The sequence below is a fragment of the Mustela nigripes genome, chromosome 3, assembly GCF_022355385.1.
Source record: "Mustela nigripes isolate SB6536 chromosome 3, MUSNIG.SB6536, whole genome shotgun sequence".
In the NCBI taxonomy this organism is placed as follows: Eukaryota; Metazoa; Chordata; class Mammalia; order Carnivora; family Mustelidae; genus Mustela; species Mustela nigripes.
The window spans coordinates 188158844-188177894 of NC_081559.1; the positions used below are offsets into that span (position 1 = coordinate 188158844).

General features: G+C 49.8%; 1 protein-coding gene across 1 annotated transcript in view; it reads right to left on the bottom strand.

Moving 5' to 3' along the window:
* OC90 (otoconin 90) overlaps positions 1-12795 on the bottom strand; it is a 32432-nt gene extending 19637 nt beyond the window's left edge. The window contains exons 1-5 of the mRNA XM_059395182.1: positions 12685-12795; positions 12123-12216; positions 7112-7177; positions 5736-5792; positions 3534-3708 (exon numbers count right to left, since the gene is read on the bottom strand). Coding sequence (XP_059251165.1) covers positions 3534-3708; positions 5736-5792; positions 7112-7177; positions 12123-12216; positions 12685-12795 — 503 coding nt within the window. The remainder of the gene's footprint in view (positions 1-3533; positions 3709-5735; positions 5793-7111; positions 7178-12122; positions 12217-12684) is intronic.
* Positions 12796-19051: the final 6256 nt, after the last annotated feature.

The window sequence follows — 19051 nt, forward strand, 5'->3', positions numbered from 1 at the left end:
AGCACTCTCGTGCGCACACACACGCGCACACACACACACACACACACACACACACACACACACACTTTGACTTACATTACCTACACAGCAGATACTATTATCATTATGGGAATTTACACCCATGGAGACAGAGACGCATAGGGCTCAGCAACTTGCCAAGGTCAAAGCCCATCACAGAGTGAGGCTGACACTGAAATGGGAGTCAGGAGGCTCTTGCAGGGCACACAGGAGGTCAGTGGAGACCAATGTAAAGAAGAGCCAATACACAGGCTGGTGATGGCCTTGGGCAAGCTACTCAATTTCTCAAAATACCTAACTCGAGAATTTGGGGAGATTCAAGAAAACATCTATATAGATCCTGCCCTGAGGCAGGCACTCAATAAATGATAGCGACTATTGTTTGAATCTGGTTCAAGGTGGAAATGGCCGGTCTTCCAGATTGTTGGAAATCTGTACCCCCATCAACTGAACTGTGAAAAGTCATAGAAATTGGATGTGGCTCATCACTCTGCCAGTTTGGGGCCATCAGTACTTTCACCATTCAGAAAGTGAATTACCGCTTCATTTCTTTGACTTCCAGGTTGACGAGCTTATTCTAATAATTAGAGAAAGTGGTAATGGAGGACCTGAAAGGAAACATATTCCCAGAAATGGTCCTGACACTCTGTTCCACTCAGGATCACCCTCTCTCTTTCTGAATGTCAACCAGCTGGGGCCAGGAGGCAGTTTGCTCGTGGAAAAATGCTGTTTTGATCCATAGGCAACTTATACCTTCTCTTGGAGATGTGGACATGGGAGAGGTCTATTGCTTGATTCCAAACCCATTATCCCTGAGCAATCAAGGATGTATCTCTTTTTATTCAATTAATTAACTAACTTGAAAAGCAGTTGGAGGTTGACTGTCTAGTCAGTCAGTCAATTTGCTGAGTTCCTACTATGCCCCATGCTATGGTCCATGATGCGGGTCCAAAGAAATAACAGGGTGCAGAACCCCCCTTAGAGGACATAAGGTGGAACAGGAGACAGACCGTGTGCATGCACTGTCCTATGTGGCAGGTACAGGACAGGGAAGCACAGGTGTTGGGGGAGCATGGAGATTGCCCTTGTGCCTTGGGTGCAAGGCATTCAAAGAGGGCATCCTAATGGGGAAGTGCCAGGGCAGATAAAGCACTGTCCAATCTATTGCAAAGGACAATGGGCTGTCCTTTCCAGTTCTATGAGAGTACACCTTCCATCACACTGGCTTTGGGCATAGGTATCACAACAGTGAGGCAGGGCCATGGATCCGAGTACTGGGAGATATGGGTTCAAATTCCTGTTTTCCTACTACTGCTCCTGCTGCTGCCACTATGGCTGAAATGACTGTTATTACTACCATTACTGTCACTACTACAGCTCTGCTAGTACTGCTACAACTGCCATTAATACTGCTGCTGCTGTTGCTATTATGACCATCACTACTACTATTACTATTAATACGACAGCCACTGTGATAACTGTTATTGCTGTTATTGCTACTATTACTTCTATAGCATTAATAATATTTCTACTATTGCTGCAAATACTGCTGCTGGTGTTACTATTACTGCAATTACCGCTACAGTTAGTATTAATACTACTATACCTACTATGACAACTGTTACTGCTGCTATTGCTACTGCTACTACTCCTCCAGTCCTACTATGAATACTACTATGACTGTTACTACCACTGTCACCACGACCTACCTTAGCCCTCCTATTCCTGTTATTGTTGCTACCAATCGGTAATACTCTCAGTAAGTGAACTCAGTAAGCCAAGCAGAGTTCCAGTCATTGTACTGTATACTTGGTCATTTAATCCTAAATAATAATTCTATGAAGATGGTTTTATTCCTCCATGTAACAGAGGAAGAAACTGGAACACAGAGAATTGATGTAGCTTGCTCAGGGGTCACCCCATCTGTAAGGAGCAGAGAGCCAGAGTTACAGGGTCGTAGGTAACACACTGTAACACACAGATTTTACCCAATTTTTCCAACTGGCCTTCCCACTGCCAGCATCTATTTGCCAGATCCTTGCTGTCACTTGATGCTTCTCAGATTTTAAATTTTATTGCTAATCTGATGTGTGAAAGTGGATCTCTTGTGTTAATTTCCCCTCCCTGTGAATATTGAGGACACACATCTTTACTGACCCCTTGTACCTTCTCTGTATTCCTTGCTAGGTGTTTACCTTTTTAAAGTGGGGATAGTATTCTGCTTATATTAAGCACAATGTTCAAATGTTATTGGTCCATGTTTGTGGAAAATTAAACAGAAACCTGCATGGTTGGTTGCTTTACCTCTGGTGACCAAGACTGTCTGAATAAAGAATAATTCTGTCATGTTTAAGAGTCACTAGGGAGCTTGTCTGAAATTCAGACTTCCAGGGTCTAGCTAGATGTAGTCTGAGTCGGTAGGTCTGGGATGTGTCCCTAGAATCTGCATTTTTTTTAGGAGTATGTACATTTAATAGACATTTAAAATGTGCATATTATGTGACATATGTTTACACAAAATTAGGCACATCCATAAAATATGTATACATCATAGTATTTACATTCTCTGACATAATTTAGGATATGTTCCTATAAACATAATCAACTTATCAACTTATGTCCATCCTACGTATGTATACAAACTCACAAAGATACCTGTGTGGGACCCATATGCAAGCCCCTTCTGCCTTCTGAGGACTCCGCAAATTCAAAGTTACCTATTTAAAGGGATTGACAGTGTTTTACATCAACCTCTCTGCCTCATCGATGCCTCCAAGTTCATCTGATTTGCCAGGACCACAAAGCAAGCCCAAGGAAAAACTCTGTTTAGGACTTCGATCTTCAGCGTCTCACATATTGGAAGTAAAAACTCTCCACCTAGGGCTTTTTTTTTATTGCTTCCCGCAGGCTGATATTGTTTTTTTTTTTTTAATTTTTTATTTTTTATAAACATATATTTTTATCCCCAGGGGTACAGGTCTGTGAATCACCAGGTTTACACACTTCACAGAATCTGCATTTTAAAGATTTTGTTTATTTATTTGCCAGAGAGAAAGGGAGAGTGAGACAAAGAGAGAGTGCAGCAGGAGAACCACAGGCAGAGGGAGAAGCAGGCTCCCTGCTGAGCAAGGACCCCCCCCCCCCAACCCCCATGCGGGATTTAATCTCAGGACCCTGGGATCATGACCTGAGTCAAAGGCAGATGCTTAACTGACTAAGCCACTTGGGCTTAGTCACTTGGATGCTACTTTTGCATCCCTGGAATCTGCATTTTTAGCAAACATCCAGGTGGTTCTCACCCTGGAGACCTCAACCTGGAGAAACCCTACACAGACATTCTGCATATCAGACACATCCAGGACGTGAGAAGATCACAAAGTACATTGCACTTTGAAGCTGAGACCACCAGTCACCCTGCAGGTAAGGAGAATCAAGACTCCTGAAAGCTTTCCACACCTATGCTCTGCCCAGGTCCCAGCCGGGCCTCTGACAGCTCACCTGTGGGTGTGGCTCACCTGTCAGTCTCATCCACGGGCAGCCCCTCCATCTCAAACCTGCAGACACAGCCATAGTCCTCGAAGTCCCGGGGGCAGAGACCAGCCACGCACTTCAGACCACTCACGAACTGGAGCAGCGCAGGGAAGTTGGTGAAGACAGCCTGCAGCCAGGTGAAGTGGGAGCCCAGGCAGTCTGTGGGGAGAAGCCGTTGGGGACTGGGAACCAGGCTCGAGGAAGGAGCCCCTTTGTCTGGGACTTCCCACACCTCAGCAACCTACTAAACCCCTACTGTGTACTCACAGCCATTCTGGACAATTGAAGGGAGGCAGGTTTATAAGCTGTGGCCCCTGTTGGCTGTCCCCCTAACAAACAGTCATTTAATCATCCTCCCCTTCTCCACAAAGCTGAAAGGGACTCAGGGGAGGGGAGCCTCCGCCCTAAGTCCCTGTGGGTGTTTGACACATGCTCATTCTCAGCTGGTCACACGAATCCCAGCTTCCATGACAGTGAGTGGCCTGTTACTGAGCATGTGACCCAGATCTGTGTCAACTTAAGGGGAAGTCTGTTAGAGGCTTTTGGGAATTATTTCTTTCATAATAAAGAATAATGGCATGTAAAGAGATCCTTCTGAGCTACCCCTTTCTCCTTCCTTAAATGTGGGTAAGGATACACTGGCTGGGACCGCAGCAGCCACTTTGCTACCCCGAGGCCCCGAGTCTAACATTGAAAAGCCAGCAGGCTTAGCTATAGCAGTGAGGAAAGAATGAGCCGCCTGGGTCCCTGATACCTGCATTGAATTACTGCACCAATCCTGGTGCTTTCAGCTTCTGTGAGATAATTAAATGTCTGTTATTTAAGTCCCTATGGGTCTGCGGAATGGATCCGGAACGATACAGTCCCAGCACTGGGGAACTAGAACCCCCTGCAGGCAGAGAAGGGATACAGACATTAGTAATTTGGAATCCCTACTGTGTGGCAGAAACTGAGATATGTGCTTAAAATAGCACAATGGTTAAGATTGTTAATGAGTCACATTTTAGAAAACATTCACTTGTCCACTACCCCCTAAACTTCATGTTATCCTGCAAGGCAGGTGCTCTTTGGTCACTTCTATTTCACAGATAAGGAAACTGAAGGTCAGTGATCTGCCGGAAGTATCAACCAGTGGTAATGATTTGCCCTAAACAAGAAGAATGCTCTTGCAAAGAAAACTGGCAAGAGAATGATTTCCTGTTTGCTTTTTGTTTTTTTTTATTTTAAGCTGCCTGCTCACCCTTCCCCTTCTAGGCCTTTCTGAGTGGAGGACTGTTAGAGGACTGTTAAGTGCTAACGGGGTGACCCCACAGCTTTGATTCTAATGCCCGGGGTCACATGTCAGGGAACCTGGAGAGGTCAAGGATTGGTTTGCAAAGACTGTTTCACGCAGACTGTTCTAGTTTCTCCTATTCCATTCAAACTTCCTTTCCTGTGTTTTATTTCCACATAGCTTAATCAGAAAAATGAAGAACTTATTCTGTACTGAAGGAAAAAGTCACTCTAAGGTGTGTGTTTGTGTGTGCGTGTGTATGTGTGTTTATATAAATATGCATTTTCATTCAAAAACGTATGGGGCACCTGCATTTAGTGGCCTCTGGCCAGCACCGTCTAATCCAGTAACAGCTCGGCACCCCTTGCTCCTGTCAATCCTGTGACAGTCTTACTTGGGGGTCACTTCTGGAAAGCAATGATGGGACCCACCATGGTGCCTGGCAATCGCTGGCCACATGATCGATACATAATTGAGAAATGGAATACTTGACACTCTTTGGCATTCTTAGGCTTTATGTATGTATATTTTATCATGTATATGTAGTAGTTGGGCAGAAAAAAATCCAACAACTTTGGTGGAAGGGACTAAGAGGGTCTGGAAGGTCTGGGCACAGAGGGGAGCTACCCCCTTATGACCTCTGCTGTGCAACAGGGTTATCTTTCCCTTCCCAGTCAGTTTGTGGTGTGGTCGGGACCAAAGAAGTCAGGACTATGAAGGTGCGTGGCAGGTGGGTGACTCACCCTGCAATAAAAGACACCACTCCTCTCGTCGGACCTGGATCCCACAGCTCAGAGTTTGCTGGGGTGGTGGGAACAGGGGAGCCCAAGACCCCAGTAGTTTGCTTAGATTTCCCACGCTCACCCCATGCCCTGACACCGGGTGGATAGAAGCACTTGCGTATTTAACTTACCAAAAATGGCAGCCACACTTTCCACATTTTTAAACACCCCAGGGAAGGATGTGATATCTAAGTGGAAGGTAGAGAAAACAAATCAGAGAGCTGTGGTTTCTCCCCTACCCCCCTGCCCTGATTCCTTGCTCTGCCCCACCCCTGTGAAGAGTATCCTTTCTCTAAGGATAGATTGGACCTTGGACTAACTTTCTAGTAACACAGGTTACCATGGAGACCCGAGAAGATGAGCCGGGAACTGTGTTACCAGGCAACATTGCTCAGTGCTACAAAGGACCCCGGAAGGTAAGGTGTCTCTGGCCTTGTCAGGGACCATGGGCGAACTATAAACACCTGGCGGGAAGTCATTGTCTGGGGCTCCCTTAGTGTGAAAACTCTTGCAAATGAAGCATGTCTTTTCTGGGCATCCCAGAAGTCATGCCTATGAAACTGTTACTAGATATACCAGTTCCAATAGAGACAAGCTTCTAGGCCAGGGAGTGTCCTGTGGCTGCCGCATGGGAGCCCCATTCCCTTATCCCGGAGCTGCTATCTGGGGGCAGGGAGATCTGTGGATCACCCCCACGGCCACTCTTGTTGAAAAGGAATGACGGGCATGGCCTGATGGCACCCGGGGTTTCCTGGCCTTGATCCTTCCAAGTGCCAAGTGTGACCTGTGAATCTTAACATCTACTAGAAGTTCTCTTTGGCCTGGGCGTTACACTTCCCATGGGGCCGATGGCATTTTGAGAGAAGTCAGAGGGTCATTTGAGTCTGGGTGAGACTGATCACTTTGCTTGCATGAGTTCATGCACAAAGCACTTGGTTGACTCAGCCTGCCTCTCTGCAAGGTGGGAAATGAACCCTAAATTCAGGGCTAACACGACCCGCGGGTTCACTATGCATCATGGTCTTTAGCAGTACCCAGCTAGGAACCCACCTGAGAAATCTCTACAGTCTATCACCAGGAAAACCTCCCCTTCCCAAAAGAACAATTATGGCTCCTCCTTTCTTATCAGTAGAGGCCAGGAGTTTATTGTCTTTCTCTTTTCATCTTGCCTTCTAGGAGGCTCACAGCTCAATCTGAAGCTGAAATACTGTGACCATCTAACCCTCACAACCAGCCCATTTACTTCCATCCCCTGTGCCCCTTTCAGCTGACCTTCGTGTTTTGATGGAAGTTGTAATACTTTGTCTCAGAGGACAGAGCAGGGATGGGTAGACACGGGGGGGGGGGACAGTGGAGAGGGGAGGCTTTGGAGTTTTATTTGAATGCCTTTGCCTACAAGAGCCCCAGCAGTGAGTGCTGTATTTAGAAGGGGTCGTTCTCCCTGCCAGGGTCCTAGACAAGTTTCTACCCCATGAGGTCGCCTGAGAAACGTTCAAAGAATCCTTACTGATATTTTTTGAGAGTCCCGGAGGCAGCTCCCCTGGAAGGTGTGGGGTGTCCAAAGGGTGGGCCCCTGTGATCAAGGAGGAGAGAAGGGTTAGCAGGAGCTCTGCCACTTGGGGCAGTCAGGAGGCGAGGGCATGCAGGGCAATTCACTTCTATATATGTATTTCTAGGACCTGTTGTGGGCTGGGTCTCTGATGAAAATAAGGTGGCCTCAGTATTTCAAATGGGTTGGCCTTAAGAGTAGCCTTCTGGTGGAGGATGGAAAAGTTTGGGGACTCCTCTTGAAGCTGTTGTTGCATAGGAAGCACACCAATTTAATTTAGATCACATGTTTGATTGGAATGTCTTGAAAGAATGGTGCGGGCAAGGAGAGGCCGCCCGCCCCCCGGGAGCTTATCCTCGAGGACAGGACTTTCTCACACTTCCACATTTCTCACACTATCAGCGTGCAAAATGATCAATTTTATTAGGGGTCCACAAGTGCTGAGACACAACCCCCTACCCTGCATTTTTCCACAGTGGAGGCATGGGGAGAGGATGCAAGTTTTGAATTGAGTGAGATATTCAGACAGGGGGCCAGTGGGACTTGACCTTTTCCCAGACTTGGTCACTGGACTGGACTGTGTTGCCAGGGGTCTTGAATGCTCAGTGGGAAGCAGGGGGTCTGCAGGAATCAGGAGGGGCTGGAGCAATGGTGCGATGGTAGATGAACCTGAGCCTGCAACATGTGACCACATGGGGGCGCCTGCATGGCTCGGTGGGCTGAGCCTCTGCCTTCTGCTCAGGTCTTGGTCCCAGGGTCCAGGGATCCAGACCTTGGTAGAGCTCCCTGCTCACTAGGGAGTCAGCTTCTCCCTCTCCCTCTGCCCCTCCCCCTGCTCATGTGCGCCCGCGCGCTCTCTCTCTCTCTCAATCACTCTCTCAAATAAATAAATAACATCTTTAAAAAAATCTGACATCATGGATCAAAGAAGCATCTAAGAGTGGATTAAGTAGCCTTGGCAAGTGTGCCGTGAACGCGTGAATGTTACCCTAGTCCATTCATCGTTGTTATGACTATTCTACCAACTTCCTCCACTCACGGCCTCCTTCCTGTCCACACTACCAAGTGGTTTGCACTGCCCAGACCTCACTTCCTCACCCACCTCCTCCTCATCACCATGGACTTATCTCAGGGACACAGACGACTTCAGCAGTGCTTGTCTGCAGGAGAGCACTCTTCCAACCTACAAACCCTGTGGGCTCGCCCTGGGTCCAGGCAGCTCCCAGGACCTCTGCTGTTAGGCCCTCCTCGGCCAGGTTGGAGGGGGAGGCAGCGCCCTTCTGGGCACCGCACCCCGGTCCTTCCTCATGACAACGTCCACCCAGCACCGGCCTCCCTCCCAGCTGGATGTGCTCGGTGGCTGTGGCCAGGAGCAGCCTCTCTGGTGGTCTGGATTTCTCACCATTAAACACGGAGGGATGGTCCCACTGGGCAGTCCCTCCAGCCCAAGAGCCCTGGGCTGCACAGGGAAGTGCCCTGCTGATGCTCAGAAGTTGGGGGGACCCAGGACTTCCTCCAGCTCCAAGTAAGCCCATCACAGAGTCCCCGTAATTGCACCAGTGCATTCCATATTTGGCCTCAGGAACGATTTAATTAGCATATCAGCCAACAGCTAAGAATATCCACTATCCACTTAAGCAGCAACTGTGAAATATCACCTGGTCCTTGGTGACTACTTCCCTGGTATCTCCTTGGCATCCTAGCAGGTAGAGGTGGTCTGCTCACTGGGAAGCAGCTAAGAAGGATGTGTGTCCCCTACCCCCACCCATAGTACTTTCAGGGTGTTGACACCCACACATTTCATTAGCAATGAAAGTAGTGCTCTGGATTTGAAATGGCTGATCTCAGAGGACTGAGTTGGCTCCAGAGGGTGGCAGTGGGGGTGGGTGAGAATTCTGTGGGGAGGGGAGAGTTCTGGCTTTGCAGGAGTGCTGCGCTAGGGAAGGGAGCTAGCATTCGTCCTGTTCCAGGCTCAGTTTTGCAGACAGCTCCTCAAACCCAGTGCTGTGCCCAGTGCTGTGGGGCACATTCTGCTGTTGCAGTAAAGCCAAGGCCCTTGGAGGAAGATCTAGCTGCTTCTGCCCCAGCACCTAAGGCTCCCCTTCACTTGCCCTGCCTTGCCCTGCCTGGCTCTGCCAAACCATTTCCCTCTTTGAACCTCATGCTTCTAAGATGATTATCATTTTTCAGACACTAAACTACTTCTTGCCAACCTGGCTTGGCTTGTGCCATGTCCTGAGCCTGAGGGACCTGCTCCCTTTTGCGTTACTGACATGTTTTTGGATTCCATGCAAAGTTCAAGAAGCTCTACTGGAACCCCAACACAGGCTGGGGTAAGGAGACCTTCCATGGCTTCCGTAACGCACAGGCATCCTTCTCTCAGTGCACTTATGACCCCATGTTGGAATGATCTATGCCCCCCATGTTGGAATGATCTATTTATGTGACCGTTTCCCCCACTACTTTAGGAACGTATTGAGGCTCAGCCCACTAACACACGAAAGCACACTTCAGTAGACAGCTCTTTAATGAGAGCTTTAATGAGCACACAGTGATTGAACCATGCCATCAATGGTCAATTTATCAGCCAATGAGTGATGGCCCACTAGAACCAGAGTCCCAGCCTTGTAAAGTTTAAGCGAAATCAGGAGTTGTCCTCTTGAGGTTGTGGAAAGGTAAGATCTATTGGTGGTTATGAGTGGTATTTCATAGTGTGAAGTGTTCTACCCAGAAGAGCAACCAGAGATACACAAAACCTACCTTTACCCAGCCCCTATTCCCAGAGATTCTGGAAGATCGACATGCAGAGGACGATGGGGAGTGAGAACAAATTTTGCTGTGTGATGTGGGCTGGTGCAGAGCTCTCCGATGAAGGAAGCATGTGGGAGAGGGAGAAGGGGATTCCCCTGTCCTCACACAGGCCCGACCACCATCCCACGGGGCAATGCCTGCCTTCTGAAGTCATGAGCCAGCTCTCAGTGAAGACAGGAAGGACGGCAGCCTGGCTGTGTGTGAGGAGGCAGACATAGAGGTCGCTCCCACTCCTACCACAGGGACAAAGAAACACCCCAGGGAGAGGCCTGGTAGGGCACAGAGATGCTCCACATTGTCCACCCAAAACCTTGCCTTGAAATAAGAGTCAGATAGCCCTGGGGCACAGCTGCAAAAAGGTGTCCAGCAGAGCCCCAGATCTGTAGGTGGGGGGCTCTGAAGCCCCAGACAGGGTTTGCACTGGCTCTCAGCCAATGTCTCAGCAGGTAATCCCAGTGGACCTCTTCCTGGGATACAAGGGAATCTTCCGATGGATTCCTCCCTGGTGTCCTTGTCAAGGGCTCCTCAGACCCAACAGAGAGCACGGATGCCCCGCCTTCGCTGGCACAGCATCTGATCTTTCCCCCTTCCTAATCTCATTGCCCCAGAAGTAGCCCTTTCTGCCTGCAGTGCCTGGCTCGAGACGTGGTGCATTTGTTGGGTGGGCAGTGTTGTCTCTGTGGGGGTCACACACTCAGACCTGCGAAGTTGGGGTTGCAGGCATGGCACATTTAAATCCACATGGACATGCGTATGTTTGCACCTAAACTTTCTTGGCTATAATTTTCGGACTCTCGCTGCTTGTGTCTGAGAATAAAACCTACCAGGACAGATGCATAAATGCTTGTGACCATTTATAATAACAGGAGACCATTGCCTTAATCTTATAGAGAAATAAAGCACTTACAGATATGCGTAAAAGGTGTCTGGTGGGTGTTGAAGGGGTAATTTTGATCAAAAGGAAGTTTATTGTTTTGGAAGAGGAAAAGGTCAGTTATAAAAGAGAGTAGGTTTGAAAAATTAGAAGAATGGGCTTTGGGGGGTGAGAGTCAAGATCACAGTAGGAATTTGATTGGGCCCTGGCACATCAGTGCCGGTGGCATCATCCCTGAGAACTTACATCATGACAAAATGGTTTTAATAAGGGAAAAAAGTCATCCTTGAAAAAACTCAATAATCCACAGAAAGCCAGCACCTTCTGGAAGTGGCTGTCCACCTGTCCAGCGGGGAAGGTCTGGAATGGTGTTTGGGTGCAGCACTGGGACCTGAAGGAAAGACTTGCCATCTTCTGAGAAGTGCTATCATTTCTGCTCACAAGATTCTGGGGAACATGGAAACCTCTGCAAATCCACTAACTTGGGTCATCGTCCCAATACAGTGTCAACAGTATTGGTGGATTCACTGTGGCTCACTCTCACTATTGAGCTTAGAAGGGAACCGCAGAGAGGGAGGCTCAGCGTGTTGGTTCTGAGCTGACCCAAACAGGAGGAAGAAAAGAGAAAATGTCTGGATAAAGGAGTGGTATCAGTCACAATGGAGCCTGAGCAGCTGTAGGAAGGAAAGAAGTGAGTTGGGGTGTTTGAGACTTTTTTGTGGGCACTAGTGTGCCCACAAAAAAGAAAATAAGGAGCCAGAAGTCTCAGATTTGTAGACACAACTCCATGCAAACTTGAAATGACTACCCTGGCTGCCAAGGAGCTTGCTCAGATGTCCTCAGGCTTTGGTGGGGCGGGGACCCTACAATGTGGGGTAGAAGTGTTTGCCTCTCCAACAGACACACCAACATAGGGGAAAGGGAGCTGCTGCATGTCAAGAAGCTGACACCCTCACTCCGAGGAAACCAGCGAACACAGAACAGTGGCAAAGAGAAGAGGGGATGCACGATCGGGGAGAGGGATGGCTGCCAACTGGGCACCCAGCGGTGCCTTCAGTGCCTTTAGCTCTCGTTGGATCCCCACCTCATCGTGCCCTGGATAGGGTGCTCGAAGCATCAGCTGAACTAAACCCGTAGCTTACCATTACTGTTTGATTTCCATCACTCCTAGGCAAGGGGATAAAAGTAGTAATAAGCAAATCAGATGACATTTGACAATCCTCCCCAGTGTTCATATTAATTATAGACCAAGCCGGAAATTTTGTAGAAAATGCCATTACTCACCACCATGCAGGGCTGTCAGCATACTTAGGAGGAGAAGCACAAACATAGCGGGAGGGCAAAGGCTGGGAGCCAAGGCATCGACTGGATTGGCCTCCTGGGAGAGAAGTCAGCGGAATACGATGAGGATGTTTTCAGAGATCCGGGAAATAAGAACCCCAGGAGCTCTGTGTCCCGCTGTGTGGTGCAGAAACAGGAAAAAGCCCTGAAAAAGTTTCTGTCCCAGCTTTACTGCTCACCGGCAGTAACCAACGACATTCAGGAGATCACATTCTTCCTCTGAGATTCAGTCCATCCATTTGTAAGGGGGAAACTTAACCAGGCACCCCATGAGTTCACAGATCTGGTCTCATTTTGTTATTCATTTTCCCGGTGGTCATTTATTGTATGTCGGGCACATTGCAAGGATCCGGGAATGCAAAGAGAGGGAGAAAATACTCCTTATCTGTGAGTTGTTCACAGACTAATGGGGAAGGGAGGCAGTTGCACCAGTGCTATAGTTTGGCCTGTAGACCGAACTGTACAAAACCCCATACACTGGGCCATCAGCGTTCAGAATACATACCTTTAGCAGTTTGACTTGGAGCCTTCCTGCCATCACTTGACCTAGGAATAAATTTGGCGACCGCATGGTGGCGCCGCCTGCTAGCAAACAGTGTTTCTGCCGGGGCTCCATCTTCCTTCCCTTCCTGACCTTTCGGAGCAGTTTGAATACTTGGTTGCAGTCCCAGCGTTCAAGAGGTAATTCTTCCAGGGCGGGGTGTGGGGCAAGGGGGCAGGGTTCAAGGACCTACCACCTTTCAATCGTCACTGCCCAGCGATCTGAGCAGCTCAGCAAATATTTAACTTCGGAAGGCACTTCATGCACTCAAGCAGGCCAACCATGTATTTAATAGGGAAGGAAAAACACTAAAGACCAGAGAGACCTTAGAATAATCTTAGCTCCCCAAGGAATATAACTCCATAAAGACTGTCATATGGGTGGTTGACTTGTGCATATTCTGCTGTAAAGGAGGTTTTTAGAACGAAGTGTGAATGATAATACAGTATGATCACACTACCCTGGTTGGAACACCTGGCTGCTGAATAGGGTTGTATATGTTGTGCACTGTGCAAAGGCGTTACACTGAGGGGCCCATATGGGTTGAAATGCAACCAGTGCTCAACTCCCAAGCTTGCCCTCTGCAGGGCTACATCAACCTGGAGGAAGGAGCACTTTCTGCAGTTTGTTCTTCTAGAGGCAAAGGCTGCCGCGTGTTCTGGTGCTCCAGCAGATGTCCCCAGGGTCATGGTGGGCCACCGTAACTTGTGGGCAGGGATTGATATTGGGGAAGGTGTCCCAGAGGAGAAGACATCTGTAGCTTGTAGAATCATTGCCGTGTGAACCTTCCCAAGGGCCTAGCCCAGCATCTGGTGGCCATAAAGCAAATGTTTGTTGAACAAGGGTAGAATTTGAGTTCTCGGGGATTTGGGCTCGGCTCAGTCATCTCCTTGTACTCTGCTACCATCGGATGGGTGTGCTGCTCTGCTTTAACTTTTGGTAGCCACATAAATTCCTAAGCAGTTAACGTTAATGGCTGGACGGGCTCTCTGAATCTTCTGCAGAGATTTGGATCTGAATGACTTGTGACCAAGGCCACGAAACCAGACTGAAAATGCAGGGCGAGCTCTGGGACGTTTCCAGGTACAGAGTGGCTGCCGTGGCAACCCCGTGGGCCAGTGGCTGAAGGCATTCCAGCAGGTCACACCCACTGAAGTCAGACCCGTGTCACTACCCTACACTCACTAAGTCCGATTTGCTATTGTCACCAGCATACCAGGGGAGGATGCTAGGATGCCTGACCTCCGAGAAGGCGCTGGGACCACCATGCTCAAACTCATTTAACAGGTGAGTTCACTGAGCCTCAGAGACTGGCCATTTATGGTTCAAGTGTCCCACTTGCCAAATGTCCAGAGCTCATTATGAGAACAGTACCACTTCTGAGGCCACTGTGGGGACGAACGAGCTCCTCCGCCCAGGGCACTGGAGACAGTGCGTGATGGGGAGAAGTGGCTCAGAAACACTCATAACTACAGCCACTGCGTTCGGCCCACAGTAAAGGCTCCAGAAACAGCAGCTGTTGCAATAAAGGCCCCCGTTCCCCATTTGAGTGGAAGCCCCTGTCTGATGAAATGAAGGAGGGTGGTCAGTTTTGTGCAGTGGCTGCTGTTCCTCTGCTCCTGCAACACTCCCTTCAGGGAGGCAGCCGCCCAGGTTGTCCTGATGGGCCCAGAAGACAGGCTGAGGGCGACGCTCGTGGGAACTGCAAATATATTGATTGGATTTTTAAGTGTGTATTTATTAGAAGACAAATGAGCAAAAGTGACCTTATTACAGACGAAATCATGACTCAGCTCTGACGTATTCTCTTAAAGCAAGCTCCGGGGGGTGGGCAGGGGGTTGGACGGGGTCCCTGCTGAACGGGGACAGAGGTTCGGCTGGGAAGATGAGAAGGTTCCGGAGATGGATGATGATCAAGGTGACAACACATGAACGCATGTAACGCTACAGAACCACACACTGAAAAATCGTCCAGATGCTAAATTTTGTAGTATATATATTTTACCACACTGATAAGCAAACTGAGTTATACACTCCAGGACATTCTTCCTTCAAACTCTGCCTTACATTTATGGAGTCATTCTTTTTGTCAGGTGAGTCACCAAGCTTATGCCTTGGACTGGCTCGCCAGGACTCTTCCTGGCACGCGTCTCACTCTCCACGTGGGGGACGGAGACTCGGAGAGGTCCAGGAAGGCCACGGCAGCCCCAAACGCAGAATTCAAACCGAGCCTCTGGTTCAACGTAAGTCTCCGAGCCACGTATGGTACCCGCCAGAAACCGCCGCCCGGAGCGTTAAACCCCCAACAAGCAGCCTAGACGTCATTCACTGTACAGTTGTCATGATTTTAGGTAATGGTTGCTCGGGAGGCACCTCAGAGTGGCTGGCCACCGGCCAGGTGTGGTGTGACGCTACAGTTGACAGTCCTTAGCTGAGAAACAAGAGAGGGAGATCTGGGTGACAGCCAGAGGTGACAGCACAGGATCAGCACCGCACAGTGGCGAGGGAGACCCGAATCCGGGACATGCACACCACGGTCTCCAGGTGGGAGGCAGCGGGCCCCTGCTGAAGTCCAGCAGCCATCTATTGGCCAAGCCACGTGCCCTTGGGTGTGGAGCTGTGTCCACCTAGAGGAAGGACCACCTCTTCTTACTTTACCCAAGGAGGCCTATGGGGCTGAGAGTGAACCTGACTGTCCTTGTGGGAATGAGGGCTCCCTGCACCTTGCCTTGGTCTGCAGGCACTATCTGGGGTGCTGGCTCGTCCAACTGTCTCCTGATGCACAACTCATGCATCCTGATGCAGTGTGGGAAGCATCTAAGAGCAAAGGTTTTCTAGCGGACAGGCCACGGGTGAGGATGGGGGGAAGGCTCTGGCTTTTACATACTAAGTGCCTGAGCCAGGTACCAAAGCTGCTTGGAACTCGTTTTTCTGGGCAGCAAAATGCCCAGATGGTGGTTCTTCAACATGGAGTCATGAGGGTTCAAGGGGCACCGTGCCTGCTGTGTACTAAGCTCAGGCAGACTGTCCTATAACTGATGATTACCGTATTTTCACACTAGGCGCCCTAGAGAGAGACAGCGGCTCACACGGGATTGCAGGGCCCTCACTGATGTGATGTAGTGGACTTTTTCCCCGGTACATTGAGCAGGTGATGTCCCTCTGGCATCGCATCTCCTCATTCATACAAGGGCAGAGTGCATTTGGTTTCTAGCTCCATCCTGGACGAGTTAGCATCCAGGTCGCAGGCGTCCGGGAGCACACCCTCCCTCCCTCTCCTCTGCCATCGGTAGCTTCCTTCCCTCGTCCCTTGGTCCGTCCCTCCCTTTCTCTCTCCCTCCTGCCCTCCCTCCTGCCCTCTTTGGCTCCCTACCCATCAGGAGAAAGGGGGTGCCTACCGTGAAGGTCCACTCAGAAGCAGGAGGATGAACGATGCTCAGCTTTGAGCAAGATGGTGACTGCGTCCTTTATACCCCAAGGGAAGACCCTTAGTCATGTGATCGCCTCCCCCTTCTCACACGGAGAGGATGGCCTTTTGTGCAGATTGGCAGGTGGGAGGCCTCTGAGGGGGAGGGGGACATCCTAATGCTATGGCTTGGAGCAGGTGAGGCTCCCTATTAAGAGGCCCAACTTGCTCCTCAGAAGAGACCCAGGCTCTAATCAGAGAACAATGGCTCCCCTGTTCCCCATCCCCCACCTCATCTCAAAGACCTGGAGGCCCAGGGATTGTGTCTCGGGGTCATCAGGGGAACTCGGGGGGATGAAAGACTGATGAAAGTTGATGAAAGTCGCAAGGGCTCTCCCACAAGAAGGGCTGGCTTTGTCTGTTCTCCGAGAGGATCTCTGGGGTGTCCTTCCTCTATGTTCCTGACCTCGGGCCTGGGAATTCGATGCGTCTTTCCTTCAGGGGTTTCCTGCTCCAGCTGTGGGGCGGGGTGAGATGGGGCTTTGTAATCAGACCTGCGAGGGTCAGGTGCTAGCCCTGCCCACTCATTAGCATGGGATGCTGACCTGTTGCTGCTCAGGCTTGGCTCATGTGTGCATTTCATGCGGATGACCCCAGTGGGACTGTGCAAACAAGACAAGCCAGTGTGTGGAGGGGCTTGTGATCCTAGATCCTCCAGAATTTCAGGTTTCCTTTCCAGATCTTAAGAAGGAGAGCAAACATCTACTGAGCGTTGTTAGGTGCCACGTGAGTTTTTATGGGATTGTGTCCCTCTCGTCCCTACAGCTGTACCACCACAGCTGATCTGCTAATCCTACACTCACGGCAGTCAGGACAGCTGGTGCCGAGGTGGGGGGTGTTTGTCCGAGCTCACCGTGGTGGATTATTTGTGGTTGACCCCCAGGGTCGCCAACTGGTGCCGAGGTGGGGGTGTCTGTCCAAGCTCACCGTGATGGGATCATTTGTGGCTGACAGGGTCGCCTGGCTGCGAGCACTCCGAATGGTTCACCTCCCACCCACCTGCGGGAACACAGGGGCTCAGCTGACCATTAAATCTGGGGGACCTGAGGCTTTACAGAATCCACCAGAAGGCTTCTGCAAATAATTAGTCGCCCTTGTGCATGGAAGCTTCTGTTTATGGGTCATTAGTTATTGTTCAGTGTCCTATGAGCACCGAAGACGAGCTAAGGTACGCCGCCCCAGTCTTCACCCACCCACCAGTACAGGAGACCCCTCATCTCTAAACTGATAGGTCAACAGGCTAGATGGCTTGGAGCCAAGATTCCTGCCTCCCCTTCCTCCCTCCCCTCTCCTTCCTACACATTTCCTTTGCTTCTGCCCCTTTGGCTTGCATTTTGGGCATGAATGAAACAGGAATGCACCTGTGCCTTTGCCTACTGTGTGGTGATGTTACACGTGTAAATGCGGTCTCCTCCACCAGCAGGCACGCAGTAACTGCCCCATCATTTTTACCTCCTCAGGGAACCCCTGATGGCCGCCTATGCACAAATCACGAAGAACTCTAGTGTGGCCGCACCCCCTGAGGCCTCATCATTGCCCTAAGCACACCCCAAATTGGGACTTATTAAGCTCAGGAGGGGTCAAACCTCCCTTTGACCTCCAGCAGACCGTGAACTCCAGGCTCTGGTCACTTTGCTCTTGGGTCCTGTTTTCGTCCTTCTGCTACTGCTGTTATGACAGATGGTATGACCCTAGAAAACTGGTCTTGTGTGGACCTCTGAACCTTTGTCTTTGCGGCAAGGTCAGACCCCTCCATGGGCCTCCGAGGTCCTCTGGACGTGGCCTTTTCAAAGTTAGCCATGCTCAGCCATTATCCCTAAGGCTTTCCCCACAAGTGACTAGCCAGGATGTTGGGACCAAGTCAATTGTCCCCCTTCCCTGATGGTAAACTACTCTTTGAGGGATGTCTGGGATCTTTTCTTGCCAAAGATCCTTCATTAATATCAACATTATCCATTAGAGAAGGTCTAGTTAGATTAACCCATACTTGATGAATGGTGCTGTTTTCTTGATTCCTATCCATATATGGGTCTCTTTGTTCTAGTGGATTTACTGGGCCTGCTCAGCTTTGCAGACTAGAGGGCCTTCTGCAGGCCCCAAGAATCATGACAATAGGCATTCCTGAGCTTTATATTTGCATGACTTTGAGGGTCTCTGGAGTATTCTGGAGATTAAAAATAAATCTGTGTGTGATCAGAGAGGGAAGTGTCTAGTGGCTTCTCTCTCCAAAGTTCAAGGTCTACCTTTCCAAGAGTTTTGTTGTTCACAGGGAGTCAGACCAAGGGCCCTCAAGTGTCTTCCAATGGGGGAAAATTGGTTCAACTTGGACTGTAAACGGAAAGTGAGTTTTCTCTCCCGGGGCAGGCATAGATCACAAAGGTGGAAAACTGATGGCTGGGGAGCCTACTAATGTGAGAAAGTGGAGCCAGACCTCCAGACACAGCCGTGAGGAACTGGGGGTCTGCCGACGGCCATGGAAAAAGCAAGCCTGCTTAGGAATGCTCTGCAGGAAGACTTGGCATTCACAGGGGTGTTGGAGCAGCTGGAGACTTGGATGAGGTTAGAAGGGACCTGAATTGACTAAAGGGGACACCTTCGCCTATGGATGTGCAGGCAAGTGTTGACTCAGCAGGACTTGGGTGTTTGGGCCCTACATCTGCCAAAGAATAGTCTTGTCCTTGAACAGCTCCTGGGGGCTAACCTCTGAACTCTTGGAGTCTCCTGCCCTGCAAGAGTGTCTGTCCAGCTGGAGCTTTGGGCCATGCCAGACTTAGACTCTAAGTTAAAAATGTGATTTATAGTGGGGGCTTGGGTCACGCCATGTCACTGTCACCTCTGGAGTCCTCTGGAGTCCTCTGGAGTCCT